General features: G+C 60.3%; 5 protein-coding genes across 9 annotated transcripts; 3 read left to right on the top strand and 2 right to left on the bottom strand.

The window, feature by feature from the left end:
- The first annotated feature begins 28 nt into the window (after nucleotides 1-28).
- GLB1L (galactosidase beta 1 like) lies at nucleotides 29-4,182 on the top strand. Of its 2 annotated transcripts, XM_015868975.2 has the most exons (16): nucleotides 30-195; nucleotides 309-481; nucleotides 604-754; nucleotides 837-897; nucleotides 1,093-1,187; nucleotides 1,261-1,441; nucleotides 1,528-1,586; nucleotides 1,664-1,785; nucleotides 1,914-1,954; nucleotides 2,187-2,305; nucleotides 2,454-2,528; nucleotides 2,608-2,697; nucleotides 2,789-2,902; nucleotides 3,135-3,266; nucleotides 3,638-3,853; nucleotides 3,940-4,182. In XM_015868975.2, exons 1-16 carry the CDS (start codon nucleotides 142-144, stop codon nucleotides 4,156-4,158), a joined length of 1,902 nt encoding a protein of 633 aa, XP_015724461.1. In that variant the 5' UTR covers nucleotides 30-141; the 3' UTR covers nucleotides 4,159-4,182. The 2 variants fall into 2 exon arrangements, with proteins under 2 accessions (XP_015724462.1, XP_015724461.1); XM_015868976.2 differs by lacking the exons at nucleotides 1,093-1,187; nucleotides 1,261-1,441 and having other exon boundaries at nucleotides 29-195.
- Nucleotides 4,183-4,277: 95 nt separating this feature from the next.
- ANKZF1 (ankyrin repeat and zinc finger peptidyl tRNA hydrolase 1) lies at nucleotides 4,278-9,836 on the bottom strand. Of its 4 annotated transcripts, none has more exons than XM_015868972.2 (15): nucleotides 9,639-9,835; nucleotides 9,384-9,493; nucleotides 9,096-9,198; nucleotides 8,704-8,888; nucleotides 8,327-8,442; nucleotides 8,085-8,238; nucleotides 7,647-7,869; nucleotides 7,377-7,475; nucleotides 6,996-7,154; nucleotides 6,799-6,918; nucleotides 5,872-6,145; nucleotides 5,442-5,553; nucleotides 5,146-5,313; nucleotides 4,983-5,053; nucleotides 4,278-4,844 (listed from the first exon to the last, which is right to left on the bottom strand). In XM_015868972.2, exons 1-15 carry the CDS (start codon nucleotides 9,823-9,825, stop codon nucleotides 4,724-4,726), a joined length of 2,202 nt encoding a protein of 733 aa, XP_015724458.2. In that variant the 5' UTR covers nucleotides 9,826-9,835; the 3' UTR covers nucleotides 4,278-4,723. The 4 variants fall into 4 exon arrangements, with proteins under 4 accessions (XP_015724458.2, XP_015724459.2, XP_015724460.2 ...); XM_015868973.2 differs by having other exon boundaries at nucleotides 6,799-6,915; nucleotides 9,639-9,834; XM_015868974.2 differs by having other exon boundaries at nucleotides 4,283-4,844; nucleotides 7,335-7,475; nucleotides 9,639-9,836.
- Nucleotides 9,837-9,938: 102 nt separating this feature from the next.
- Nucleotides 9,939-18,471, top strand: ATG9A (autophagy related 9A). Its single transcript, XM_015868966.2, has 14 exons — nucleotides 9,939-10,108; nucleotides 10,216-10,259; nucleotides 10,754-10,818; nucleotides 11,085-11,246; nucleotides 11,344-11,485; nucleotides 12,454-13,202; nucleotides 13,592-13,745; nucleotides 13,927-14,106; nucleotides 14,731-14,976; nucleotides 15,273-15,493; nucleotides 15,593-15,710; nucleotides 15,863-16,082; nucleotides 16,223-16,365; nucleotides 16,474-18,471. The coding sequence occupies exons 1-14, from the start codon at nucleotides 10,006-10,008 to the stop codon at nucleotides 16,477-16,479; spliced, it is 2,553 nt and encodes an 850-aa protein (XP_015724452.1). The 5' UTR covers nucleotides 9,939-10,005; the 3' UTR covers nucleotides 16,480-18,471.
- A 485-nt stretch (nucleotides 18,472-18,956) lies between these two features.
- ABCB6 (ATP binding cassette subfamily B member 6 (Langereis blood group)) lies at nucleotides 18,957-24,400 on the top strand. Its single transcript, XM_015869051.1, has 20 exons — nucleotides 18,957-19,009; nucleotides 19,630-20,161; nucleotides 20,322-20,459; nucleotides 20,561-20,750; nucleotides 20,959-21,051; nucleotides 21,144-21,336; nucleotides 21,420-21,541; nucleotides 21,613-21,722; nucleotides 21,795-21,860; nucleotides 21,959-22,084; nucleotides 22,169-22,245; nucleotides 22,331-22,394; nucleotides 22,478-22,563; nucleotides 22,679-22,736; nucleotides 22,878-22,982; nucleotides 23,064-23,238; nucleotides 23,455-23,567; nucleotides 23,653-23,747; nucleotides 23,947-24,015; nucleotides 24,092-24,400. The coding sequence occupies exons 2-20, from the start codon at nucleotides 19,646-19,648 to the stop codon at nucleotides 24,216-24,218; spliced, it is 2,523 nt and encodes an 840-aa protein (XP_015724537.1). The 5' UTR covers nucleotides 18,957-19,009; nucleotides 19,630-19,645; the 3' UTR covers nucleotides 24,219-24,400.
- Nucleotides 24,401-24,516: 116 nt separating this feature from the next.
- Nucleotides 24,517-26,851, bottom strand: ZFAND2B (zinc finger AN1-type containing 2B). Its single transcript, XM_015869056.1, has 9 exons — nucleotides 26,715-26,851; nucleotides 26,488-26,582; nucleotides 26,282-26,413; nucleotides 26,029-26,180; nucleotides 25,862-25,945; nucleotides 25,713-25,782; nucleotides 25,479-25,555; nucleotides 25,069-25,147; nucleotides 24,517-24,954 (listed from the first exon to the last, which is right to left on the bottom strand). Exons 1-9 carry the CDS (start codon nucleotides 26,767-26,769, stop codon nucleotides 24,916-24,918), a joined length of 783 nt encoding a protein of 260 aa, XP_015724542.1. The 5' UTR covers nucleotides 26,770-26,851; the 3' UTR covers nucleotides 24,517-24,915.
- Between the last annotated feature and the right edge of the window lie 484 nt (nucleotides 26,852-27,335).

Here is a 27,335-nt window from a genome sequence, read left to right as displayed (position 1 = left end):
GTGGGCGCGTCCTGTCGCGAGGGGCGGAACGCGGTGCGGGGGGCGGTCCCGTTCGGATCCTCGCCCTCATTGTGCGCTATGGGCCGTGTGCCGGTTCCTTCGCCCGTTCCGCACCGTCCCCCCGGCCGCTGAGCCGCGGTCATGGCGCTGCCGGCCCTCGGGCTGCTGCTGGCGGCGGCGCTGCTGCGTGCGGAGGTGGGTGCGGGAGGGCGGCGGGTCGGGGTCCCGTTCCCCTTTCCCCCCCCCGCCGTTGACCCGCTCTGTGTTCGGAGAGGTGCTGCCGCCCCCAGCTCTGTGCCGTCCCGCAGGCCGCCCCCCCGGTGCGCTCCTTCCAGATCGATTTCGATCGGGACTGCTTCCTCAAGGACGGGGCCCCGTTCCGCTACGTGTCGGGCAGCGTGCACTACGCCCGTGTCCCGCGGGCCGCCTGGCGAGACCGCCTGCTGCGGCTCTACATGGCCGGGCTGAACGCCGTGCAGGTGTAAGTGAGCCTGGGGGGTCACCCACGCGGGGCATCCCACGCCTCTCCTGCCCGGTGCTGTGCGCGGAGCTCCGCACCCCGCAGCCTGCACCGCCTCGGGTTGCCATCCCCTTCTCCCCCAGCTACGTGCCCTGGAACTACCACGAGCCGCAGCCGGGAGTGTATGACTTCAGCGGGGATCGGGACGTGGAAGCCTTCCTGGACCTGGCGGCGGAGCTGGGGCTGCTGGTGATCCTGCGCCCGGGGCCCTACATCTGCGCTGAGTGGGAGATGGTGAGTCCTTGCCTTGCACCGGGGCTGCCGAGCGGCCCCGCTGGCCCCGTGCTCACTGACGATGCTCTCCCCGTTCCTGCAGGGCGGGCTGCCTGCCTGGCTGCTGTGGACGGCAGACATCGTCCTGCGCTCCTCTGACCCAGGTGAGCTCAGCCCGTGGCCACAGCCGTGCTGTTCTGGTGCCCGTCCCCTCGCACTGCTCAGCCCAGCCCCAAGCTTGGCTTTTTCCATTCTCTTCTCCCTCTCTGGGAGCCTGTAGCTCCTCCTCTGCACCCCCCCGTCCCCCTCGTCACAGGGCCAGTGGCTGTGGGTTGGAGCTGAGCTGCCCCTGTCCCCAGCCTACCTGGCAGCTGTGGACGCCTGGCTCCATGTCCTGCTGCCCAAGATCAAGCCACGGCTCTACCAGCACGGAGGGAACATCATCAGTGTGCAGGTGGGTGCTGGGAGACCTGCCACCAGGTGCCTGTCGGGACCTGGCTGTATCCCACCTGGTGCCTGATTTGCAGGTGGAGAATGAATACGGGAGCTACTACATCTGTGACTCCAGCTACCTGCAGCACCTGCTGGGCACCTTCCGGGCACTGCTGGGCCCTGAGGTGCTGCTCTTCACCACTGATGGTGCCCAGGTGGAGGACCTGCGCTGTGGCACCCTGCAGGGGCTCTATGCCACCATTGACTTCGGGCCAGGTGCCACCAATGGGGAGGAGCAGATGAGATGGTGGCGGTGGTCCTGGTCCCCTCCTGCTCCAGCCTCGCTTGTTTTCCCTTTGTAGGATCCAATGTGACGGAGGCATTTGGTACCCAGCGCTACGTCGAGCCACGGGGACCACTGGTGAGGCACCATGTGAGAGGGTGGCCTGGTGGGTGTCAACTCAGCTCCAAGCAGCTGACAGCCCCTGACTTCCCCAGGTGAACTCTGAATACTACACGGGCTGGCTGGACTACTGGGGGGGACCACATGCCAGCATCAGTGCTGCACTGGTGGCCCAGGGACTCGCCAATATGCTGCAGCTGGGAGCCAATGTCAACATGCAAGTAGCCAATCTCGGGCATGGCCTGACCACCAGACCCTTCCTCTGTTGGTTTTAGAGATGGGTGGGGGGCAGCAGGGTGGTCCAGGTCTGTGTGGGTGCTGACTGCTCTCTGTGCTGTTACACAGGTACATGTTCCACGGAGGCACCAACTTTGCCTACTGGAGCGGTGAGTGGGAGACTGGTCGGGTCATACAGCAGGACTCTGTTCCTCTTTGGCATCAGGGAGCCTTTTCTAGGCTGCTGCTCTGTCCTTCGGGGGGAGGTTGGGTGCTGTATTCCAGCTTGTACTCCAGAGGGCTCCTCTGGGTCATGCTCCTGACCATTGCATTGCCTCCAGCATAGAGCCAGTGGTCCAGGTGCTCGGCTCTCCCTGCAGCTCCCATTGTTTCCTTGGCCAGGAGCTGACTTCAAGGGCAAGTACGAACCAGTGACCACCAGTTACGACTATGATGCGCCACTCTCGGAGGCTGGAGACCCCACGGAGAAGCTGTTTGCCATCCGCACAGTCATCAGCAAGGTGCTGAGCCTGACAGGAGGAAGGGCAGTGCTGTGTTCTGCTGCTTGTCCTGGGAACAGGGAGCAGAGAGGGGCTGGGCAGGGCCATCTCTGCACTCATTCTAGGGGAAGCCTTATCCCTCTGGGGCACCTCACGGTCTGCTGTTCAGTTTCAGCCCCTGCCAGTGGGCCCAATGCCACCTCCCACCCCCAAGTGTGCCTACGGCTGGGTGGCTCTGCACAAGGTGAATGTCCACCTCAATATCTGTGCTGTCTTGCCTGGCTTTGCCTGGCTGCCCTGCTCCCATCCCTGTCTTTTTTCAGTATGCTGATCTCCTGGATGTCTTGGATGTACTGTCCCCCTCTGGGCCCATCCAGAGCCAGTTCCCACTCACCTTCGAGGCCATAAAGCAGGTGGGTGCCCTGAGAGTTACTGGAGGAGACACACTAGGGTAGAAGAATAGGGTTCATCACTAGCCCTGTTTCCCTTTCTGCTGCCTGGCAGGCCCAAGGCTTTGTGCTGTACCGCACACAGCTGCCCCGTGACATCCTGGCCCCAGCCACACTGAGGGCTCCTCCCCATAGCATCTGTGATCGTGGCTACGTGATGCTGCAGAAGGTGAGAGAGCAAAGGTGCCTGCCTCCTGGGAGAGATGTGCTGTGATAGGGGCTTGGGGCAGCATGCTGCCTGAAAGCCTCATTGAGGGCACTCTGCTGGCCCATTTGTGTACCCTCTGGTGTAGAGAAGGCAGTGGGATGCTACACTAGCAGGCTGCTCATAGTGCTTATGGTAGTGAGACCAGAGCACGGGACTGGGATGCAGTGGGGCAGCACTGACCCTATGGCTGCAGGAATACCAGGGAACGCTGGAGCGGGACGGTCAGACAGAGCTGCGTGTGAAAGGCAAGGCAGGGGACATGCTGGATGTGCTCCTGGAGAACATGGGCAGGATCAGCTTCGGGGCAAACTTCAGTGACTTCAAGGTGAGGAGAGAGGGCCTCAGGGCTGCTCCATGTGAATGAGGTGGGTACACGTGGCCAAACACCCCCTCCTGCCCTCAGCCATGGTGAGAACAGCTCAAATCCTGCTACCTGGTTGATCCCACACCATCCTGTCCTTTTTCCCCACACACCCATTGGCACAGCCCTGGGCAGGTGGCAAACCCTTTGGGATAAAGCAGTGGGATTGACATCCCCCTTTCCTGCTGCTGTGGCAGCCAAGACTGTGCAGCCTGACTGATGGGATCCACTGCTAGGGGGGAGATATGTGCTGGGGAAGCCAAGCAGGGCTGTGTAGCATCTTTCTGCATAGGGCAGACCCTGCTTCCCCATCTTTTTCTTCTGCTCCACTTCAGGGCTTGCTGGGGAACCTCTCTTTGGACTCCCGACCGCTCAGCAACTGGCTCATCTACCCCTTAACTATTGATGCTGCCATTCACCAGGGCTGGCCCCATGCTGCCCAAACTAAATCAAGCAGTAGAAGCAGAGCAGGGCCAGCCTTCTATGCAGGGACCTTTGAGACCCCTGGCATTGCTTGGGACACCTTTGTGAAATTCCCAGGTTGGAGCAAGGTAAGACTGCTTAGAAGAGGGGATAAGGGTGTTAGAAGAGGGAATAAGGGTGGAGAGCACGGCTCAGTCTCATCTCCTTCTCCCAGGGCCAGCTGTGGATAAATGGCTTCAACTTGGGCCGATACTGGCCCCAGCAAGGACCCCAGCAAACCCTCTTTGTGCCTGGCTCAATACTGCGTGTTGGCTGCCCCAACAACATCACAGTGCTGGAGCTGGAGGGGGCACCCCCCAACCCCTCCCTGCTCTTCCTTGACCAACCCCTTTTCAATAGAACCATCAACCATAGGCTCCTGGACAAAGAATAAACACGGGGCTGCCAGGCACTGTCACTGCCTCTCACTGTGCCTGCAGGGATTGCGGGGTGGTGGTGGTGAAACACTGTGGGTCTAGTTGGTACTTAGGAAAAGGCACCCTTATACACCTAAGGGGTTGAACGCAACTCTTTATTAACAATGCAGGCAGAGGAGGTAGTTGTTAACATGATATGGCTGAGACTCAGTGGCTTCCAGAAGGAAGGACAATATACAGGTGAGAAGGTACCTGCAGGCATAGGGGCTCAAGGCTGCAGAGTTTGTACCAATCAGGATCTGTACTACCACCCCAAGCAGCAGCCTGCAAGGTACCCAGCAGAAAAGCAGGCAGTAGGACTTCCTAGCTGGAACCAGTCCTGGTCTTTTGCACTAACATGTGCAGGCCTTGCTTGTTACTACCTTGAGTCACACTCATGCTGCAGCTTCTCAGTCTTGTGAAAACTGCTGCAGAGAGTGATGTGACCAGCTCAGTCCCTCTTACCAGCATTACTCTACAGCCAGTGCTCAGCCATGTCTCCACCATGTGGGTCCCTGGCTGCCATGATGGCAGCCCCCACCCTTATGTGTGGTTGGCCCGGGCCCGGCGGTGGGTTTGCAGGCAGGCCGTGGAGCAGAAAGAGAAATCAAGGTAATGGAATGGGATCCGGCCCAGCAGGGACTCTCCACAGTACCAGCAGCGGCTGCAGGGAAAGAGCAGAAGTGGCCTTGAATGGACACATTCATATAATAGAATCATAGTGTCACAGGTTAACCATCTGTGGTTGTTAAGCTTATCCTGGACCATCATGTGCAGAGCTGGCTGCCTACAAGCTGCCTACCTGATGTTGGAAAGAGCTGTACTGCCATTCTTCATCTGTTCAGACAGCCTCCGCTCAGCAGCTAGGGCCCTCTGGGGAGCAGAGAGATAGGTCAGCCCCCAAGGCTTGCTGAGCCAGAGCCCACTGCATCAGGTTGGTTCCTCTCCCCTGTGCGAGGCCTTACCTTTTCCCTATCAGACAGGGCTGCAAACTGCTGCTTCTCTTCCTTCTCCTGCTCCAAGCGCTGCTGTTCCTCCCGCTGTGCCTGTTCCCGTTGCTTCCGCTGGGCTTTCTGTGCCCGCTTTTTCTCCATCTTTTTGGCTTCCATCTCCGTAGTCAGGGGGCCAGGTACCTGGGGCAGCGTAGGCAGGGGGCAGTCAGTCAGCATCTCCCTCAGAGAAAGAGGCAAAGGCACGAGGAGGTGAGAGCAGGATGCTGGGGTGTGGCTGAAGGCCATTTTGCTCAGGGGCAGGTGCCCACCTTGGCACGACTGTAGTCGTACTTGTCTGGGTGGTCCACCATGAATTTGCGGAAGGCATTGCGTGTTGGTTTGTCAGCAGAGATGCAGTAAGGGGTCTTCTCCTGCCTGTCTCTGCAAGATGAGAAACAGCAGCTCAGCCCTATGGTATTACTGCTGGTTTCTCATTGGGCTGTGATATAGAACAATCTAGGGTATTGGAGCCAAGGAGGGTAAGGTTGAATACCCCCACACCATGATTCCCCAAATCCTCTCCTTGCATTTCTAAAGGTAAATCTCACCCCAAACATAGAGATAAAACCAGCAGTCCTGACCAACCCCAGCTTGTCCCCCAGGACAAGGCTGGCATCAGCCTCACGTAACTGCAACAGGAGAGAGTTGCTGGACTCCCACAGCAGTGGCCATCAACTGTATGATGCCTTGTGGCCATACCTGAGTGCAGGGTCAGCCCCTGCTTCCAGCAGCAGGCACACAGCTTCAGCCCTCCCTGCACGTGCAGCCACATGAAGCAGGGTAAAGCCACATTCATCTACAGGCTGGTTGAGCAGGGAGTGGGGCAGACCCAGGGGTTGTTCATCATCCCCATCCTTGCTGTCCCCCACTGGGCCCCTGTTCTCTGGTACACCCAGGAGGTGCCTCAGTGTCCCCACATCCCCCATCTTGCAGGCTGTGAACAGGGCATCACGGAGCTGGGTCTGGGGGTCTCCTGTGAGAGAAGAACAGGAGGAGAAATCTGATGCTACAGGGCCATTTAGTCCAGGAAACCAACACGTTGCTGTTAAAGCATTGTCCTGCTAGCTGCATATGAGTATGTAGCAGAAATGCTAAGTCATGGCCTGAAGCAGTGATTGAACACCTGGTAGGAAGGCAGGGCCAACCCAGAGGAGCTCAGGTGCATGCAATGCATTGAGTGACAGGAAGGGAGCCAGGATCCACCCCTTCCCAGACCTCATTTAAGGGCTGGCAGTGGAGGTGAGGGCATCTCTTGCTGGAGATCCCTGCGTATCTGAGGCCTTCCAAAGGTAAGCAGCTCTTTTCTTTCATTTCTGTATCCATGGTTGCTGCATTTGGGCTCATTCTCATTTGCTGCAGCCAAAGATTTTGCCACCCCAATATTATTGTGGTACCGTTGTAACAGAGATCTCTGCTGCTCTCTAATCTCATCTATTCAGGTGGAAACACTATGGTTTGGTTACTGTTCTGTGAGCACTGCATGTCTGAAGGCATGTGGCTACTTTACAGCCACCCTGGCACTCAACTGCTCCAAGTACCTGCACAACAACTTGCTCTTCACCCCACTGCAAAGTATGCAGCATACAGGGCAGGTGCTCACCTAGCCAGGCTCCCAACTCCACTCACCTTCAGTCTCCCAGGGAAGGGGCTCAGCTCCAGGCTTCCCCTGCAGCTCTGTAACCAGCTCCAGGCTGGGCTGCCCTCCCTGGGTTCCACAGCATCCTGTCCCTTCAGCATGGAGCCCTGCTGTGAGAGCGAATGGTAAGGAAGCCCAGCCAGCCCCTGAGGCATGGCAGACCCTTCCCCCGTGCCTTCCCCCTCACCATTCTCCATCTTTTTATTCCTTTTCTTCCGCCTTTTGCGGTTTCTCTTGGGCACCACTTCAAACTCCCGGAGGTCCAAGGTCCCTATTGTTACTTCCACAGTTTCCAGTTCCCCTGCTGGACTCTCTTCCTCCTCTTCTTCCTCTTCCTCCCCTGGGGCTGATGAGAGTGAAAGGACAGGACAACCCCATATGCAGCATGAATTATCTGGGGCTTTCAGATAAGCACACCTTCCCCTTCCACCCAGCAGGAAGCCTTTTTCAGCAGATTCCCCTCTGTGGTGTCTTGCCCTGTTACAGGGCTGAAAATCTCATTAAAAAAAACAGACCACCTCCCCACCTTGCTCTGAGCCATGTCTCCCTCCATGTTTGAATTCACCACCTGTGTCCATCTGCAGGGAATCCATCTCAGCCGCCCGCTGTTTCTTCTGCCAGACTTTCCGTGGGGACCCAGTGATGTCCTCCAGTGGCGTGTCCTTCCCTAGACAGCAAGGGTGTCATTGCCCAGAGATGGGGTGCACCTCATGCCCCAAAGGGATGGAGAGCAGGAGAACCACTAGATGTGCCCAGCACTCCAGGGTCCCATGAGGGACCGTACAACCTCACCTGCACTGACCGCAGGTGTTGGGGCACCAGGGCCAGGCCAACTCACCAAACACCTGCAGGCTGGACAGCACAGCATGGACTCGCAGCACCTCCTTCAGGGTGGCCCTGCGTGTGCTGAGAGGGATGTGGCAGACACGGGGGTCTCCCCTACTGAGGTGGGGGTTCTTGCTATCAAAGAGCAGCGCCCGGTTGTGACGAGGGGCTCGGAGAAAGATGCGCTGAGCTTCCTTCAGGTGCTGCGCCCAAGTTGCCAAGAGGTTCTGAATATCCTGGAGAAGAAAGGAAGGCTCTATGGAGTCCTGAGTGGGCACCAGCAGCTCTGGAACAGGCAGATTCAAGAAATGGCAGCCTCAATTGGATCCTGACCCAGTTCTGGAGCTCATAGTCCACATATGAACTCCAACAGCAGCACGGCACCATTGCACAGAGCTGGTTGCCAACCACATTTCCCTACTGAAAGCTCAAGCCTGTGGTCCATTCTCACCTTGAGCAGTGCAGCTTCATTGTAACGCCGCAGGGAGGCTCCTGCTGATCTGGGTGCTGACCCTGGGGTCTGGGCATCCCTTAGGCTCTGGGCTGTGCCCCTCCGGGCTCGCACAGTGTAGCGGTGGAAGGTCTTGTGTTCCTGCACCTGGGGGCTACAGAGAAGGGAAGGGCCCATCCAACAGCTGGCCACACTTGTCCCTGCCCACAGAGACAACCTCAGCCTTGTGCCTTTGTACTCACCCACGGAACACGGCTCCTGCAAAGTGCCCGCCACCCATCATCAGTACAACCCAGCATGTGTTTGCATTGAGGCTCTGCAGTGACGCTATCAGCTCTGCTGGCTCCTCGCTGCCGCCCTGAGACACAAACACTCCTGCTCACATCTATGGGATCATCCCATTACTCCTCGCTGTCCCCAAGACAAAGGCCATTCCCTCTGCTGGCACATGCACAGTCCTAGTCATGCTGCTGGGGGCATCTCAGCTGCAGCGAACCTGAGGCACCAGACTTCTCCCTTCCCTTCAAGGGGCCCCAGGGACTTCCAGGCAGATGTCTGTACCACAGTGCCACCCCTCTTCTCTGGGGCCCATTCTTCTACAAGCTGGTCTGTGACTTGCCTTCCCAGTGCTCAGTATGCAGCGATAGGCAGAGATGAGCTGTCCCCTTGCATTGCGGAGCAGCACCTTGTGGGAGCGGGGATGCTGGGGGGTGGCAGGGCTGTTGCTGGCAGGGGGAGGTGATTCTGACTCGCTGCTTGCATCGGAGCTCTCTGAATCTGACCCTGAGATGCTGGAAATATCACCTGCAGCAAAGAGAAAATGGAGCAATGGAGGAAGACAAAGATAAATAGAAAGTTTGCAGGTGGTTCCGGGGACCAGCCCACAGCCCTGATGGATCAGACAGATGAAAAAGACTGTGAACATGTACAGGCACCTGGAGGCTTCACTCCCAGACAGAACAGCAAAGTCACCATTAGTCTGGGCCCTGCTGAAGCAGCCCCATTCCTCACCTGCTCTGCTCTTCTCCTCAAATTCTTCCACTGGCAGCGCCCGGCGGCCTCGGAGTCGCTGCTTCAGGTTGAAGCGGTGCCAGTCAAGTCGGTAGTGCTCAGTCTGTGAAGGGAAGAGTGAGCCAAGCAAGGTGCTGGTGCTTGACAGAAGCCACAGCTACCAAAGGCCCCACGGTGACAGAGTCCAGCAGCCATAACAACCCTGTGGCTGCAGTGATCCCGGGCAGGCAATCACTGTGTATCATGGAGTCCCTGTATATCGCCCAGCAGCCATAACATCCCGCTCACCTGCTCCTCCCGGCTGCCGAACTGCTGCCCGCAGGTGAAGCAGCACATCCGCTCCGGCACCTCGGGGGCTGTGCCGGCCTTGTCCGCTGCGTGGGGGGCTGCGGGCTGCCCTGCAAGGAGAAGGAGAGGACGGGACTGTGCAGCCACACAGGGCAGCAGAGGAGCCCCACACAGGCACAACAAGGCAACAGAGGGAGCCCAGGGGACCCTCGGGCCATAGGGCGAGGCCTGCCCCTCACACAGAGCACAACGCACCGTGTGTGTCCGCAGCCGACGGACTGGCATTGAACCCGCTGACGAGGGTCAGCCCGTGCAGGAGGGCGGGGTCCAGCGCGGCCTGGAACACCGACGTGCTCTGTGTGGCCGCCATGGCCCCGCTCAGTTCCCAGCACACCCCGGAGCCGCCATGGCCGCCGGGCTGCACCGGAAGTGCAGGCCGCATTCACGGCGCTCTCCCTACGGGTCGCCGCGAGGCTCATCCCACCTACCCTCCCTCCCGCTCTCCGATTGGCCCGGCGCGGACCCGCCCCTCGATCTCCATTGGGCGGCGCGGCTGCCAGTCGCGCTGTGGGGGCGGGGCCGGGCCCGGGGCTCGGTCCGGCTGTGGCGGCGGGTCCCGGCCATGGCCCAGCTGGAGACGCAGTACCAGCGGCTGGAGAGCTCGTCCACAGAGTCACCGCCCGGCGGCGGAGACCTGCTCGTGCACGTCCCGGAGGGAGCGAAGTGTGAGCACGGGGAGCGGGACGGGGCGGCGGGACGGGCTGCGGCCCGGGCTGTGGGATATGGGCTGTGTGTGGGGCTATGGTGGTGACGCTGCCTCTCCTCCCCGCAGCTCCGTGGCACCACATCGAGAACCTGGACCTGTTCTTCTCTCGGATATCCTGACACCTGTGTGGGGATGGGGGACACGGGGGGCTGGCACTGAGGGGGCAATGGGACGGCGGCCGTGCTGTGCTGTGTCAGAGTGAAGCAGTCCCACAACTGTTACACAATCACAGAATGACCCGGGTTGGAAGGGACCTCAAGGATCATGTAGTTCCAACCCCCCTGCCTGGCAGGGCCACCAAACATACACCTTTACTAGATCAGGTTGCCCATGGCCCCGTCCAACCTGGTCTTGAACACCTCCAAGGACGGGGCATCCACAACCTCCCTGGGCAGCCTGTTCCAGTTCCTAACCTCTCTCCTAGTGAAGAACTTCCCCCTAACATCCAACCTAAATCTTCCCTCTTTTAACTTAAAACCGTTTCCCCTAGTCCTGCTATTATCAGCCCTATCCAAGAGTTTACTCCCCTCCTGGGAGTAAGTTCCCTTCAGGTATTGAAAGGCTGCAGTGAGGTCACGCTGTTCTCCTTGACTGTCGCCTTCACGTGTATAACTTGCATCAGAAGAATGGCTTCACCTGCATGCTCATCGGGGAGATCTTCGAGCTCATGTGAGTGAGGGCTGCCCTCGTGTTGGGGCTGCAACAGTGGCCGGGGAGCAGCTATGGGAGGCTGCCAAGCTCCTGCAGTTGAGAGGGTTCCTGTTACGATCCTCCTGTCAACCCAGTCCTGTGGTTCATCCTGTGTAACTGGTGCCCTTGATCTTCCTGCTGCCTGGCTGCATCTTCAACCCCCGTGTGCCCCTGTGCTCATGCCTGCTTCCCATTAGCAGGAGGCAGAAGGCTGCTCCCCTCATTATTTCTCTCTTTCTTCGCAGGCAGTTCATCTTCGTGGTGGCCTTTACCACCTTTCTCATTAGCTGCGTTGATTACGATATTCTTTTTGCCAACAAAGCGGTAAATCACAGCCAGCATCCCAGCGAGCCTATTAAAGTGACTCTACCAGATGCTTTCCTGCCTCCAAATGTCTGCAGTGCGAGGTAGGGGCAGCCAAGGCACTGCTGGTGCTCTCTCAGGGGCTGGTAACTCTTGCCCAGGGATCATCTCCCACTACTTCTGCCACCTTCTTTCTTGCAGAATCCAGGCGAACAGCTTCCTCATCTGCATCCTGGTGATCGCTGGAGTTTTCTGGATCCACAGGCTTGTCAAATTTATCTACAACATTTGCTGCTATTGGGAGATTCACTCTTTCTACATCAACGCCCTCAGGATCCCCATGGTAAGTAGGTGGGACAAGGGCTACATGTGGTACAGGATATGGGAGGCATTTGCTGTGCAGTGAGAAGCAGCTCACCTTCATTCCTCTGGAGCCAGCTTCTCCAAGAGACTTGCACTGAATGCTCAGTCCTCTGCTTCAGCTTTTCCCTGCATGGTTTTCCTTTCAGCTCCTTCTCCAGCAGCCAACTTGCTGCTTGTTACCCACCCTGCCCAGCCTGCCTCTCTCTGTGCTGGCACACGCATCTGCCATCTGCTGCTCCATATGTTTAGTCTTCTGTGGTGGCCTTTTTTGTGACAATTTTCAACATAGAAGGCATAAGTGAGGGTATTCTTGGACTTCCCTGGGAAGCAGACAGTATCGACTTCCTTGTTTACAGATTGGAAAGATGAGGCGTGGAGCTGTATAGTTGTTGAAGATCACACCGTTGATGAGTGTGGCAAAGCTGGGCTCTGAGGCTTGTGCATGCATCCTAGTCCTGAGTCCTTGCTCTGATGGACAGCACCAAAGGGTGTTTGTGTGTATTTGGACTAGAGGCTGTGTCTTGAGAGAGATGGGATGAGCCAAGAGGTTTGGTTTATCCCCAGCTTTCCCACAGGCTGCCTTTGGGGCTTTGGTTATGTTCCCATCCCCTATTCCTGCCTCCCTGCTGACTCCAAAGAGCAGGACTGTGAGCTCTGGGAGGGAGGACCCATGCCAGGCTGCACCTGCATTTGTGTCTAATGCACTGGCGTGTGAGTGGCTGGGAAACAGCCACCTATGCTATTCGAGGGGTAAAGGGCACTAGGGCATGGTTTGAGGCTTGCTGGGATGACTCAGGCTGAAGCAGTGCAGGAAGAGATGCCTGTTGCTGTGGTGTTGCTTGTGGCTCGTACACACCCCGAGGTGTGTATTGGTCCTGCTGTTGGAACGGGCTCAGCCCAGCCTCCATCCCTGGAGCCTGCCCCTAACCTCACTGCTTTCCCTTCCAGTCCAACCTGCCCTACTACACCTGGCAGGAGGTACAGGCCCGCATCGTGCAGATCCAGAAAGAGCACCAGATCTGTATCCACAAGAAGGAGCTGACAGAGCTGGATATCTACCACCGCATCCTCCGCTTCAAGAACTACATGGTGGCCATGGTGAACAAGTCACTGCTGCCCATCCGCTTCCGCCTGCCCCTGCTGGGAGACACTGTCTTCTACACGCGAGGGCTTAAGTATAACTTTGAGCTCATCTTCTTCTGGGGGCCTGGCTCACTCTTTGAGAATGAGTGGAGCCTGAAGGCTGAATACAAGCGGGCTGGGAACCGTCTGGAGCTGGCTGAGAAGCTCAGCACTCGCATCCTTTGGATTGGCATCGCCAACTTCCTCCTCTGTCCTCTCATCCTCATCTGGCAAATCCTCTACGCCTTCTTCAGCTACACAGAGATCCTGAAGAGGGAACCGGGCAGCCTGGGTGCCCGCTGCTGGTCTCTGTATGGCCGCTGTTACCTCCGTCACTTCAACGAGCTAGACCATGAACTGCAGTCACGTCTCAGCAAAGGTTACAAGCCAGCTTCCAAGTATATGAACTGCTTCATCTCCCCACTCCTCACTATTGTGGCCAAGAACGTGGCCTTCTTTGCTGGCTCCATCCTGGCAGTGCTCATCGCTCTCACCATCTATGATGAGGACGTGCTGGCGGTTGAACACGTCCTGACCACAGTCACCCTTCTTGGGGTGGGCATCACAGTGTGCAGGTAAGGAGGATCCATGCTGGACAGGGCTGGATGCTGCTTGCAGTATGGTAGGGGAGCAGTGAGGTTGATATTCTTCATTTGAGTGCATTCTTAGGTTACAAGTGGACGTGAATCTGTGTGAGTGAAGGGCACGGCTGGGGCGAGTCAGGGCAGGGCAGGCAGGAGAGGGGGCCAGTGCTGAACTTGGGCACAGTGGCTATGATGACGGCTTCAGTGTTGATATGATGGAAGTTGCTGGAGCCATACAACAACATCCCTGTGCTGGGCTGGCAGGAGGGTTTGGGTTGGAGTGAAGGCCACAGGTGAAGCTGTAATATGTGTCAGTCTCCCGTCATCCCTGGTTGAAATCTTCTAGGAATACTATGACGTTTCCCTATCTTACCCCTCAGGTCTTTCATCCCCGACCAGCACCTGGTGTTTTGCCCTGAGCAGCTGCTGCGAGTCATCCTGGCACACATCCACTACATGCCTGACCACTGGCAGGGCAATGCCCACCGCTATGAGACGAGGGACGAGTTTGCCCAGCTCTTCCAGTATAAAGCGGTGAGCCTGGCTTGCAGGGGGGTGGGATGGACACCCTCTCCCATCTCTGCATAGGCAGAGGAACAAGGTGGTTTTCCCAGTCACCGTGCTGCAGAAGGCAGCCTGGAGCTGGGGGTTGGCTTTGGGGCTGGCAAGTTTCATGACATCCTCACCCATATGCTGAACTCATCTTTATCCTCAGGTCTTCATCCTGGAGGAGCTTCTGAGTCCCATCATTACCCCCCTGATCCTCATCATCTGCCTGCGGCCCAAATCCTTGGACATCGTTGACTTTTTCCGCAACTTCACGGTGGAGGTGGTGGGGGTGGGTGACACCTGCTCCTTTGCCCAGATGGATGTGCGCCAGCATGGCCACCCTGCGGTAGGTCCTGAGGGGGTTGTTTTCATACCAGGACTCTCTCAGGAGGCATGAATGGGGGTGTTTGGATATCTAGGAAGTCTGACTTATAATAACTGATTGTAAAAGCTGGGCTGCTTTAATCCAGGAGAGAGGCAGCCTACTGGTTGGGGATGAGGTACATATTCCCTTTTACAAAGTCTGCTCTGGAGAGAAAGAAAATGAGTCTGTTTCTTGTGCCTGGAAATTTATGTTACTAATCAGGAAAGAGTTTCTAGTGACAGGGCCATGAAACCAGTAGGGGATGGATGCACTGTGGCAGACAACTTGCAAAAACAGCCATTTGTTGGCTATAGTTGCTCCTGCTTTGGGTTGGACAGCACAAAACAAAGCTTTCACCTCTGTGACTGGCCTTCACCTCTCTAGTTCCCTTCCAGCAATGCATATTTAGGGATGGAGAAGGAAGGTAGGCTGCAAAGGCTGAGCTGGCTATGGGGCTTTTGGTGTAGTGTGTGTCAACTGCTTGGAGCTATGGTCCATCATGCAGGTTGTGTGCTTTGTCCAGTCTAGCTGGCGTTCAGGATTCCTGGGCTTAGCACGGGTGTAAAGCAGATCCCAGTCTTCAGTCTCTCTCTTTGTGCTTCACAGTGGATGTCAGCGGGGAAGACGGAGGCCTCCATTTACCAGCAGGCTGAGGATGGCAAGACGGAGCTGTCCCTCATGCACTTTGCCATCACCAACCCCAAGTGGCAGCCACCCCGTGAGAGCACAGCTTTCATCGGCTTCCTGAAGGAACGGGTGCACCGGGACAGCAGTGTGGCACTGGCCCAGCAGGCTGTGCTCCCCGAAAACGCCCTCTTCAGCTCCATCCAGTCCCTGCAGTCCGAGTCAGAGGTGCCCAAGATGGTGGGGAATGTGGGAAGGTCCTGGAGTGCTGGCAAAGTGTGATAATCAGGCCTTCGGGACAGACTTTGTCCTTATCTGGGCTGTGTCCAGGGGTGCAATATGATGGATCAGCACTCACTGGGACTAATTCTGGCTCTTTAAGGAAGGGCAGCTGGGTTTCCTGTGCCCTGTGAAGTGGGAAAGGGACTAAAGAGAGCTGGGATCCTTCAGTTTTGTCTCAGTGGTGGGGGTTTTGTCTCCAAGTCTGTGCAGGCAGTGATTCTCTTTCTCTTTTGTCTCTGCAGCCTCACAGCCTGATTGCCAATGTGATAGCAGGCTCCTCAGTGCTGGGATTCCACATGGGCCGTGATGGACAGGCCTCTCGTCATCTCTCCGAAGTGGCTTCAGCCCTGCGTTCCTTCTCCCCACTCCAGTCTGCCCAGCAGCCCTCTGGTGGCTTTCAGACAACAGGAAGGGATGGAGAGGGAACCCAGCCTCGTGGTTCCAGTGCCATGACAGCCTCTGGGTAAGAGCATGCGGTGGCCTTCACTGCCTGACCCTAGAGCAGAGAGAGGCTTGGTGGTATCTGCAGCCACATAAACATCACTCTTGTTTCCCATGGCAGTGCTGATGCGAGGACTGTGAGCTCGGGGAGCAGTGCCTGGGAGGGTCAGCTGCAGAGCATGATCCTGTCAGAGTATGCCTCCACTGAGATGAGTCTCCACGCACTCTACATGCATGAGGTGAGTTGAGCTAACCAGAGGGGATGTGGGCCCAGGGCAGGCAGGACTGGAGTGCCCTGCTTTGGGTGGCTTGGATTGGCTGGAAGAGCCTTGCTGGGGAGAGGGTGCATTGGGGCATCTGTAGCTGACCCACCTGTATCTTGGCTGTGCAGTTGCACAAGCAGCATGCCCAGATGGAGCCCGAGCGGCACACCTGGCACCGGCGAGAGAGTGACGAGAGTGGTGAGAGCACCCATGAGGAGCTGGATGCTCAGCGAGGTGCCCCCGTCCCCCTCCCTCGCTCTGCCAGTTACCCCTTCTCATCTCGGCAGCCTGCTGAGGAGACAGCCACGTTGCAGACGGGCTTCCAGCGACGGTATGGCGGCATCACAGGTATGGGAGCCGGAGCAGAGGTCTGAACCTTCTGGTCACAGTCCCGTAACCCTTGTCCTGTAATACTGGCACAAGCAACATGCTTGTCTCTGAAGACTGACAGCCCCCCAGGTAGCTGATCCTCCTTGCCTTTCCTACAGACCCAGGCACAGTGCACAGAGCCCCATCACACTTCTCCCGCCTCCCACTGGGAGGCTGGGCTGAGGATGGGCAGTCAGCGAGACACCCAGAGCCTGTGCCAGAGGAGAGCTCAGAGGATGAGCTTCCACCGCAGATCCACAAGGTAAGGGAGGAGGCTGTGGCAGACAGGGGCAGCAGGTGCTCTGGATGTCAGGCTGCAGACCAGCTGCCAGCAGCCCTTAAATGCTGAAGTCCTGTCTCTGTCTTGCAGGTATAGCCTTGCAGACCGGGGATCTCGTGGGGGTTGCAGACTGGAAGCCACCTGGGCAGCAGGATGTGGTGTCAGCCCAATTCCTCTCCTATCCCGAGGGGATAGGATGGTCATGGGCTCCATTTTGTTGCCATCGATTGCTGATGAGACAAAACTGCCAGGCCAGCAGCTTTGCGGTGGCGCCTTGTGTCCAGCCGTGTGTCAAGCCAACGTCACTCTGACTCTTGTGGGGTGAATGCGTGTGTGAGTACATACATGTGTCTGTGTTCACATCTGTGTCGTCCGTGTCGGAGGATCACTGCAGAGCCGCTGACAGAGCTGTGGATGGGCTTGGAGGTGGCAATGGCAGCTGCTGTTTGAAGGGATGTGACAAGGCAGCAGCTCCAGATGTCCGCCCGGAGCTGGGACCTGCCTTCGAAATGAAAGCAGGGATGGCTGGCAGCAGTGGGAGCTGTCGGAGCTGCCTTGCTCAGTCTGTAGCAGTGCTGGAACCACACCTGCAGCCCTGGGGAAGTGCCCTGCGCCATGTTCCACCTCGTGGAGAGGATCAATGTTGCACACCTCAGTCTGGAACGGGACAGCGGTGGGGCCCACCCCTCTCTGTGCACATGTGTGCTGCCCTGACACCCTGCAGCAGGATGATCCTCAGCTGCTGCTGTGTGTGTAGGGTTGGGAATAGCTCTGCTGCAGCTCCATCCCCAGCTCTCGTGACACCTGCCCTGTCCCAGGCATACAGGAGAGGGGTCCGTGGAGTGGCAGTCCTGGGTCTCTGTCCCTCCCCACTGGCAGCCCCCTGTGCCAGCCCTCTGTCCTGGGCTAGAATAGCACTTCCTGACCTGCATGGTGCTCGGTTGATGGGCTGCTCCCAGGCCCTCTCGCAGTGCCAAAGAGCTGGTGCAGCCTGATGTCCCCTGGGAGTGCACGTAGCCTGCTCGCAGCCCACAGTGAAGGTCTTGTGCTCTGTGCGCTGATTCCCTTCCCCCAGGCATCATAAAGGCCTTTTTCCTATGCCCGGTCTGTGATGCGTCAGGCCTGTTCTGTGATATCAGCCCTTTCCTCCTGCCCTAACAATGGCTTCAGTGTGTCCTGCCTCTCACCCAGGGGCTCCTGGCTCCTTTCCTTCCTTCCTGAAATCTTTTTGCGAGGATTGCTGTGGAGACCATAAGCTGAGCAGCTGCCTCATGTCATGTCATGGAGGGGGCAGGGAAGAAGGGGTACCTTGAACCCTGAAGTGAGAGGCAAACCACAGCCCAACCTTGATGTGATGGAAGGGTGTGAATCAGGATCTTGGCTTTACAGCACGGCCTTGGCCAGCCCTTCGCTCGGATCGTGCTGTTTTCCCTCATCTCTTGCAGTGGCTGCTTGCGAGGACCTACATCTCAGCTGCCCTTGCCCGGCTTTATTCCACCTCCCTGGCTCTTGTTGCCTGCAGGAGAGACTCCTTGCTTTTTCTATGCCCTGCCCTTCCCCTTCCTGGAGCACAGGTGACCTTTCTCTCCCTGCCAGGCTATTGCCCCGTGCCCTTTGTGCCTGGTGCAGCAGCAGGGACAGGAGGGAGGGGATGGCAAGCAGGGCTGGCTCTGCACCTCACATCCGTGGGCTGCCCTGCTGGTTGTAACTGCAGCCGTTCTAACACCCTTTATTTCCCTGCCTCCATGGGAACCGTAAGCGATGGTGATGTCCTTTGTGCTGCCTGGGCTCCCTCTAGGCACAGTGGGCAGTGCTTGGAGCCTGCAATACACAGTGAGGGGGTTTCAGAGGCTGTGCTCTGGAGGGAAGGAGAGCCCTTTTGCTGGGCTAATGGGAAGGACAGGCAGGGCAGGAGTCCTCGCTGCATGTTGTGCTTGTGTCGTCGGTGTCCCCTGTGCATGGCGAGCCGCAATTCTACATCTCCTTCCTGGGTCGGTGGGCCCGGGGCGCCCAGGGGGGGTGGTGCTGCAGCCCCGCGCCCTCACTGTACAGCTGTCTTGCCATCCAATAAAGATGGGCTGTGTCATCTGTCTGCCTATGAGTGTCACAGCGGCGTGGGGGGGCAGCGATGGTGCCGGGCACCCCGGTGCCCGCGGAGCGTGATTGTAAGGCGGTGAGGAGCCAAACCGGCCGGATTTAGGGCTCAATTTACTGGGACCACGCGGGGGGGGGGGCAGAGCCGCCGTGCCGCAGCAGCGAGGGGGCCTCGAAGGGACTCGGATCCGTGCGGTGAAGGAGCAGCAGCTGAGCGCCCGTCGGGCCGGCGGCCAGAGGGAGCTATAAATACCGGCAGCGCTCCGTCCTGCCCGACCTCTAACAGCGCGCCGGGCTATCGCCGTGCCGCACAACCGGGCTGCTCGTCGCGATAAGCAGCGCCGGCTCCGGTCCCCCACGGCGACACCCCACCTGGGAGCGCTTCGGGGGCGGGGTGGGACGCGATCCGTGGAGCCGGGGGACGGGGGGAAGGAAGGAAGGCCGTGCTGCGGGGCGGGGAGCGGGGCGGGGAGCGGAGCGGGGCGGTGCTACGGCCTGCGGGAGGCACGGGGAGCGGAGCGGAGCGGGGCAGGTGAGCGGGACAGGGGCTCGGGGGGCGGCGGGACGGCGGGCATGGGAACGGGAACGGGAACGGGAACGGGAACGGCGGAGCGGTCGGAGCCGCGATGCGCTCGGGAAGCGGCCCCTGCGCGGCTCCCACGGCGCCGGTGCCGGCCCGGCGTGTCCCTGCGCGTTGCCGGCGTTACTCGGTGTATTTCCTCGTGCGTTGTCCCGTGCTTTATCCTGCGTTTTCTCCACGCGTTGCCCCTTGTTTTTCCCCACGCAGTGCTCTGCCGTTCCCCACGTGTCACCCCTGCGTTCCCCGCCGCGTTCCCCACCCGCAGAGCGCTCGGGAGCATCCCCCTGCCCGGAGCGGTGCCTCTGTATCCCTGCAACGGTGGCAGCGCTGAGCGCTCACTGACCCGACGTCCAAGTGCACGGGGTGACTCTCCCCCCAACCTTTCTCCCCCTTCAAGCCACCAAGTGCAGTGCCAGGCCACAGAGCTGACCCCAACCGCTGCTCATGCTCTGCTGCACACAGAGTGTGTCCCACATGGGTTCACCCCCACCACTGCCCCCTGCCTGGCCGTGCCATCCTGCCCTACAGTTGCAGCCTTGCAGCACCCTGAGACCCCATCTTCTTCTCTCTAGCCACAGACCGGCCAGGATGGCGTTGCTGGAGGGATACTGCGAGCCCAACAGCTCCATGGCACAGGCCTGGGTGCAGCAGGGCTTCCAGCCCTGTTTCTTCTTCACGCTGGTGCCGGCCGTGCTGTTGAGTGTCTGCCTGCTGCTGGGTGCCCTGCAGTACGCCTGCTACGTCCGCTTTGGCCGTGCCATGGAGCCCAAGTACATCCCTCGCTCGCATCTTTACCGTGCCCAGGTCCTGCTGTCCTTGCTGCTGGCTCTGCTGCCCCTCGGTGGGCTGCTCTGGCAGCTGGGGGGCCCAGGGAGGCTCTATGGGTACATGGTGCTGTATACCTGCCTCTGGGCTGCTGCCTGGGGCTGCGCCGTCGCCCTCCTGCAGCTGGAGCACACGCGGGTGCTGGCAAATGACCGCACACGAGGCCACGGCACCGTCCTCCTCCTCTTCTGGGCTCTGGCCTTCGCTGCTGAGAACCTGACCCTGGTGTGCTGGAGGAGCCCGCTGTGGTGGTGGGCGCTGCAGGACACCCACCAGAAGGTTAGTGGGCTGCAGTGGGCTACGGGGGTGGTGGATTTTGGTGCTGACCTCCTCCTGGCACACGTGTGCTGGTGCCTGGTGTGTGCAGGTTGCACCACCACCCATCAGAGCTGAGCTGTGCTAGGGTGGGTGGTGGTGCTGAGCCCCTCTCTCTGTCCAGGTGCAGTTCAGCCTCTGGCTGCTGCGCTATGTCTGCACCTTCACACTCTTCATCCTGGGCATGAAGGCGCCGGGGCTGCCCCACAAGCCGTACATGTTGCTGATCAACGAGGAGGAGCGGGATGTGGAGAACAGCCAGGTGAGTCCCGGGGCTGGCTGGGAAGGGTGTGCCTGGGGTTGGGATGAGCTGCTCCAGGAGTTGGGCTCTTGGGGCTGATTGCTTGTCCTGTGCTCCCCCAGCCGCTGCTGCAGGATGCAGGCAGGACCAGCTCTACCTGGAAGGATTTCCGGAGGAAGCTGCGCCTGCTGGTGCCGTACATGTGGCCAAAGGGCAACCGCCTGCTGCAGGCGCTGGTGCTGTTCTGCATGGCGCTCATGGGGCTGGACAGAGCCATCAATGTCTTTGTCCCCATCTACTACAAGAACATTGGTGAGGGGCCTGGGGCTGCCCGGGGGATGCTGTGCTGCAGGATCATAGCCCACTGCTTCACCATGTGTCAGGGAGTGACCCCGGTGATGTGGGGGGGCACAGGGACCTGGCAGCAGCAGGGTACTGGGGCAGTGCTGGGTGCTGGGCTGGTCCTTATGGGGGCACCCGGTGGTGCTCTCTGCCCTGAGCCGTGCCATTCTCTCCTCAGTGAACGAGCTGACCGAGGGTGCTCCCTGGCACACCCTGGCCTGGACTGTCTGCATCTATGTGGGGCTGAAGCTCCTGCAGGGCGGAGGCGCTGGTAAGGACCACAAAGCATCTCCACAACATCCCTTGGCTGGGGATATCAAGGCAGGACCCGATCCCTGCTGACCATCCTGTGACACCCCGCAGGTTCCACCGGCTTCATCAGCAACCTGCGCACCTTCCTGTGGGTGTGGGTGCAGCAGTTCACCAACAGGCAGGTGCAGGTGCAGCTCTTTGCCCACCTGCACGGCCTGTCCCTGCGCTGGCACCTGGGCCGACGCACTGGTGAGGTGCTGCGCAGCGTGGACCGGGGCACCAGCAGCATCAACAGCCTGCTCAGGTCAGGACGCGTCTGCAGAGGGTCACCGTGCTCACCCCGCTGGGTTGACCTAATGGCACGTCCCCATCCTTCCTTCTTTCCAGCTACATCGTCTTCAGCATCGTCCCCACCATCGTGGACATCATCATCGGCATCGTGTACTTTACCTCCGTGTTCAGTGCCTGGTTTGGACTCATTATCTTTGTGTGCATGAGCCTCTACCTGAGTGAGTGGGGTCCTTGGGGTGCCGGGCCCTGCAGGGCTGCAGGCACCCACTGACACGCTGCTTTTCCTCAGCTCTCACCATCTTCATCACCGAGTGGAGGACCAAGTACCGGCGGGACATGAACACACGGGACAACGAGGCCAAGTCCCGTGCTGTGGACTCGCTGCTCAACTTTGAGACAGTAATGGTGGAGGGGTAGGGCTGGGCAGTGGGGGAGCAGGGTGGGTGCTGAGCCTGGCTCTGTGTCCCACAGGTGAAGTACTACAACGCGGAGAGCTATGAGGTGAACCGCTTCAATGATGCCATTCTCAAGTACCAGGTACGGGAGCTCAGCGCCCATCCTGGGGGAAGGAGCCTGGTAGGCACCTGTGGGGTAGATGGGGCTGGAGGTGTCACGGAGAACCTCTTCTCTCCCAGGTTTCCGAGTGGAAGGTCAGCGCCTCGCTGGGCCTCCTCAACCAGACCCAGAACCTGGTCATCGGGCTGGGGCTGCTGGCGGGGTCCCTGCTCTGTGCCTTCTTTGTCACTGAGGGGAAGCTGCAGGTAAGGCCGTGCCACTTGGGCAGCCCCTGCCTGGGGTCAGCCCCAGTGCTGCATGTGATGGGCCCTGTCCTCTGGCCCTTCCAGGTGGGGGATTTTGTCCTTTTTGGCACCTACATCATCCAGCTCTACACGCCTCTCAACTGGTTCGGCACCTACTACAGGTAGCGTGGGACTGTGGGGTGCCCTGTGCACGCGGAGCAGGGTGTGCTCCCCAAACCCTTCCCTCTGATCTTTGTCCCCCTCCAGGATGATCCAGAACTCCTTTGTGGACATGGAGAACATGTTTGAGCTCTTCCATGAGGAGCAGGAGGTGGGTGTCCCCCTCCTGAGCCCACTGCATGGCATGGCCCCATGTCCCTGCCCTGGGTCTGAGGCCACATCTCCATCCATCAGGTGAAGGATGCGGTGAATGCCAGGGAGCTGCACCTGGAGCACGGGCACATTGAGTTTGAGAACGTCCACTTCAGCTATGTTGATGGGTATGGGGCAGTGGGAAGGGATGGGCCAAGCTATGGCACCTGGTACCAGGATGTGGGGCAGGGGAAGTGGCCCCAAACACTTCTCCATCTCCATCATCCCCGTCTTGCTCCCTAGGAAGGAAATCCTGCGGGACATCTCCTTCTCTGTGATGCCTGGGCAGACCTTGGCCCTGGTGAGAGCCATGGGATGGGATGGGGGGCAGAGGGGCTGGAAAGGATGGGCTGTGGCAACCTTCATTGAGGGCAGCCCTTCTTTGCCCAGCAGCCAGGGGCACTGTGGCATCTCCAAATAAATCCTTTTACCTCCGGTGCAGGTTGGGCCTTCAGGCTCAGGGAAGAGCACCATTATCCGCCTGCTCTTCCGCTTCTACGACGTGCGGGGTGGCTGCATCCGCATTGACAGGCAGGACATCTCCCAGGTATGGGCACTGCAGGGGCTGGGGGGCACAGCGGGGCTGGGGGATGGCCAAGCCTCACCCCCTGAGCTATCCCCCCTCCAGGTGAAGCAGGCGTCACTGCGCGCCCACATTGGGGTGGTGCCCCAGGATACCGTGCTCTTCAACGACACCATCGCCAACAACATCCGCTATGGGCGAGTGCAGGCCACTGATGAGGAGGTGCAGGAGGCAGCACGGGCTGCCGACATCCACGACCGCATCCTCTCCTTCCCTGATGGTGAGACCCTGCAGCCCCTTCCTGGCTCCATAGCAACCCACTGGGGCCCACGAGGTGACATCCCGCCTGGGGTCACCCGTGCAACCCCGTGTGCCCTTGCCTTCTTCATGGCAGAATGAGCCTCTGGGCAGGGGCAGCCCCATGCAGCACAGCCCCGGTCCTTATCCCTTTCCTGGAGGGGACTGGCACATCTTGTGGCTGTCCTTATGCCTGCAGGGTACAGCACCCAGGTGGGGGAGCGGGGGCTGAAGCTGAGTGGGGGGGAGAAGCAGCGTGTGGCCATCGCCCGCACCATCCTGAAGGGTCCCCGCATCATCCTGCTGGACGAGGTAATGGCACTAACCCCTTCCATGCCCCCCCCCCAGCAGCAGCCCCATCCCACAGCTGCCCCTTGCCCATGTTCTTCTCTCACAGGCCACCTCCGCGCTGGACACGGAGACTGAGAGGAACATCCAGGCCTCCCTGGCCAAGGTGTGCGCCCAGCGCACCAGCATTGTTGTTGCACACAGGTAGGGATGGACAGGGCTGGTCCAGCTACCACAACCCTCCTGCAAGGGTTGGCAAGAGAGGGGCAAACCCCGCAGCCACGCTGCAGCATTCTCTGATGCAGCATCCTTGGGGCAGCACCAAGGGCTGGCTGCTAACTGCAGGGACCCTCCTTGCACCCAGCACACTCCTCATGCTGTGCAAACCCCTTTTTGCATGCAGGCTCTCCACCATTGTGGGCGCAGACCAGATCCTGGTGCTCAAGGATGGGCGCATCGCTGAACGTGGGAGGTGAGTACAGGGGCTTTTGGTGCCGCCCCTCCCTGGGGTCCTCCAGGGCAGCCCACAACCCCCTTTCTCCCCACAGGCACGAGGAGCTGCTGCAGAAGGGTGGTGTGTACGCCAGCATGTGGCTGCAGCAGCAGGCGGGGGACGAGGGCGAGAGCAAGGAGCATCACACCGAGAAGCCCCCCAGCAGCAAGAAGGGGCCGTGAGCGCGGCTGGGGGCTCTGCTATTGGACTGACCAAGGGGTGGGCACCCGTGGTGCTGGGACTCCGCTGCTGGCTGTGGCTACCTGTGTGTGCTGGGAGCTGCAGGGCCTGGCCTGGACACTCCGTTTGTACCTGTTTGTTCTGCTGTGGTGTAGTTTCTTAAACAAGGTCCTTCCCAGCTCTGCGCTGTGTGCTCTGGGCAGGGGTGCGCCTGTGGGATGGCCCCGGGGAGGAAGCTGTGAGCCTCAGGGACCCCAGCAGAGGGGCAGGGCTCTGAACCACCGCTTCTCAAAGCCACCCTGTGCCTTGGCCATGCCTTTATTTTCTCCCAAGCAGCACTATGACACATCAGCACTCCCTCACCCCACCCCGAGCGCACCGCCAGCCCCTGCTGGAGTTGCCTGCAGATGCCCCTTCAGGTTCCTCCTGAGGAGATGACCCAACCAGCAGCTGCTGTGCTCAGCGTGTGCTCGGGTCACCCTGCAGCCCCCACTTCTCCAGGAGCGTGCTGCACCACCTGCATGCAGGGTGAGATGTCGGCGTGTGCTCGGTGGCTTGCTTAGAGCCCTGGGGAGATCAGGTGGCTCTTGGTGTGCCACCAAGGACCCCACAGTGTCCACGTGCGCTGCCACGGCTGCTCCTTGTGCCACGAGCGGGATGCCACGTCCACCGGCACAGCCCCCGTGTGCCTGTGACATCCTATGACATGCTGCAGTTGGACGGCTTTGAGCCGTGTCCCTGGCAGGGCAGAGAGCATGCAGTGAGCAAGGTAAGGTGGCAATCTTCCTCAGCCCTGCATGGTCCCAAGGAAGCAGAAATGGGGGAGCCCACAGTCAGGCTCAGCCTGCTCACCTGCCGCTGCTGCTGCTGGTACTCAGCTTCACTCGCTGACAGCGCCCGTGCCAGTGCCAGGTCCTCCTCCTCCTGCGTGCTGTGGGGACAGCGGTGCACCGTGTGCCTGGCACCCCATGTGCCCACCCCACTATGTTCCCGGGGCTGCTCGCGTGCCTGTTTTGCAGCACCAAGCAACGAGCCCATGGGCTGCCAGCCACCCCCTGCAGCTCTGGCTGTGCCCATCAGCGCCAAGCAGTCAGGAACCAGCGTGTCCCCCCTGCGCTGCCTGGCACTGTCCCCACCCAGCAGTGGGCTTAGCCGCAGCTCGGGGCTCTTCCCTTTTCCCCAGCACCTTGCAGAGCAGGGCCATCATGTGCAGCCCCGTGCTGCGGGCAGCACCAACCCCGGACAGGCAGAGCAGGCTGTACCTGGGCGGCTGCGCCGAGCCACGTGCCGACTCTGCCAGGGACATCTCCAGCGCCCGCTGCAGCGCTTCCTCCTCGCTCTGCAACAAAGCCCCTCGTCAGCAGCCACGGCTGCCCCTGCCCAGGCTGGATGCTAAGGCAGAGGGAGGCAGCCCCCATCCTCCTCCTCCATCCTCAGCTCAGCCCCTTTGGTGCTGCCAGCCCCCAGCACACAGGGCCCCCCACCCCCCCACTCACCAGCCCATTCTGCAGCACGGCAGCTGGCGGGGAGGTGCTGCGGACCTGGGGCACAGCGGCTCCCACAGCTCTGCAGACAACAGGAGAGAAGCTGGGCGATGCCACAGAGCTGTCGCCCATCGGGTACAAAGAATGGGGCTGGCACTTACCTGGCAGGGGCAGGGCAGGGGGGGCTGCTCGATGTGCTGCCGGCTTGGGGGGGTGACGCCTGGGCCCTGGCAAGTGCAGCGTGCCTGGGGAAGTGTGTGTGCTGGTGGTGAGCGGGCGGCACTATGCACAGTGCTGGGGGCAGTGGGAGCTCTGTTCCAATGCTCACCCTGCTTTAGAGAGCGGCCTCCCAGCCCCAGCGCAGTCGTGGTCCAGCGGGTGCCGGTGCTTCAGGCAGTAGTTGTTGTGGCACTGCTCGCAGATCACCTTCATCATCTCCTTCTGCTTGCAGCCGGGCTTCAAGCACTTGTTGGTGTAGATCTACGAGCCGTGGTGTCAATGAGTGGGGACCCTCTGGGCACCGCCCGGCTCCATCCCCGGCACCTCCCCATCGCTCGGGTCTCGGCTCCGGGGGTTCCCACCTTGCGCTGTCGCTGCGCGGGGTCGGACCTGCAGTCGCGGTCGATGTGCTCCCCCACCACCACGTCGGGCATCTCGCCCCGCCGCACCGGGACCGGCGTGTTGCACAGCGGGCACACGGGCACCTGCACGTCCTGCGGGGACGGGAGAGCGCCGGGAGCACCGGAATGCGGGACTTCGGGCTGCGGGGCTGCGGGGGGCCGCTCACCTTCTTGTACGCGGAGCTGCACTCGTGCTGGGCGTACGCGATGTGGTCGGTGCAGAAGATCCGCTCGCAGGCGTCGCATTTGAGGGGCAGGAAATCTGCGGGACGCGGGGTGGGCGCTCAGCCCCGCAGCTCCCGCACGGCCCGAGCCCCCCCGAGCCCCGCCGCCCGATCGCGACCGCGGCTCCGCCCCCCGCTGCTGCCCAGCCCCGCGGTGCCCCGACCCTCACCCAGGCGCTGGCAGGCGGCCCACGAGCAGTGAGCGCCCAGGTCCGGGAACTCCATGGCGGCCCCTTTCCCGGCCGCCCGCACCGCGCCCGTTTCCGTCCCGGCGTCACGCGGGGCGGGGACGCGGCGGGCACCACCCCCCGGCGGTCACGGGGCGGCCCCGCGGCGACGCCTCCTGTTCTCCACCCCCCCGGGCAGCGAGCTCAGCTCCGCTCCTTCCTCCCGCTCCGGATCCCCCCATCCCGGGGCCCCGCGCGGCCCGACCCAGAGGCGGCCCCGGTATCCACGGCCGCCAACCCGCAGAGCCGGGCGGGGGACACGCGACCACCTGCCCGGGCTGCGCTGCGTCCTGGTCCCGCAGCCACGCAGGACCTGCCCCCTCCTCCCTCCCCTCCCCGTCACCTTCCCGTTCCCTCCCGTCCCAGCAGCGAGGGATGGAGCCGTCGAACGGACACGAAGCGCCGACCCTGCGCTGTGTAACAGAGCTTCCACGTGTTCCGACGCCCCGCTGCGGTTGCCGTGGGATGCGGGCACAGCCCGGAGCTGCTCGGCACCCCGGTAACCGGCGGCTCGAGGGACGCACGGCGCGGCCGAGGCAGGAAGAGACGCAAAAGCGGGGCCAG

This window comes from Coturnix japonica, chromosome 7 (assembly GCF_001577835.2).
Source record: "Coturnix japonica isolate 7356 chromosome 7, Coturnix japonica 2.1, whole genome shotgun sequence".
NCBI lineage: Eukaryota > Metazoa > Chordata > Aves > Galliformes > Phasianidae > Coturnix > Coturnix japonica.
This window is presented reverse-complemented; position numbering and strand designations above follow the sequence as displayed.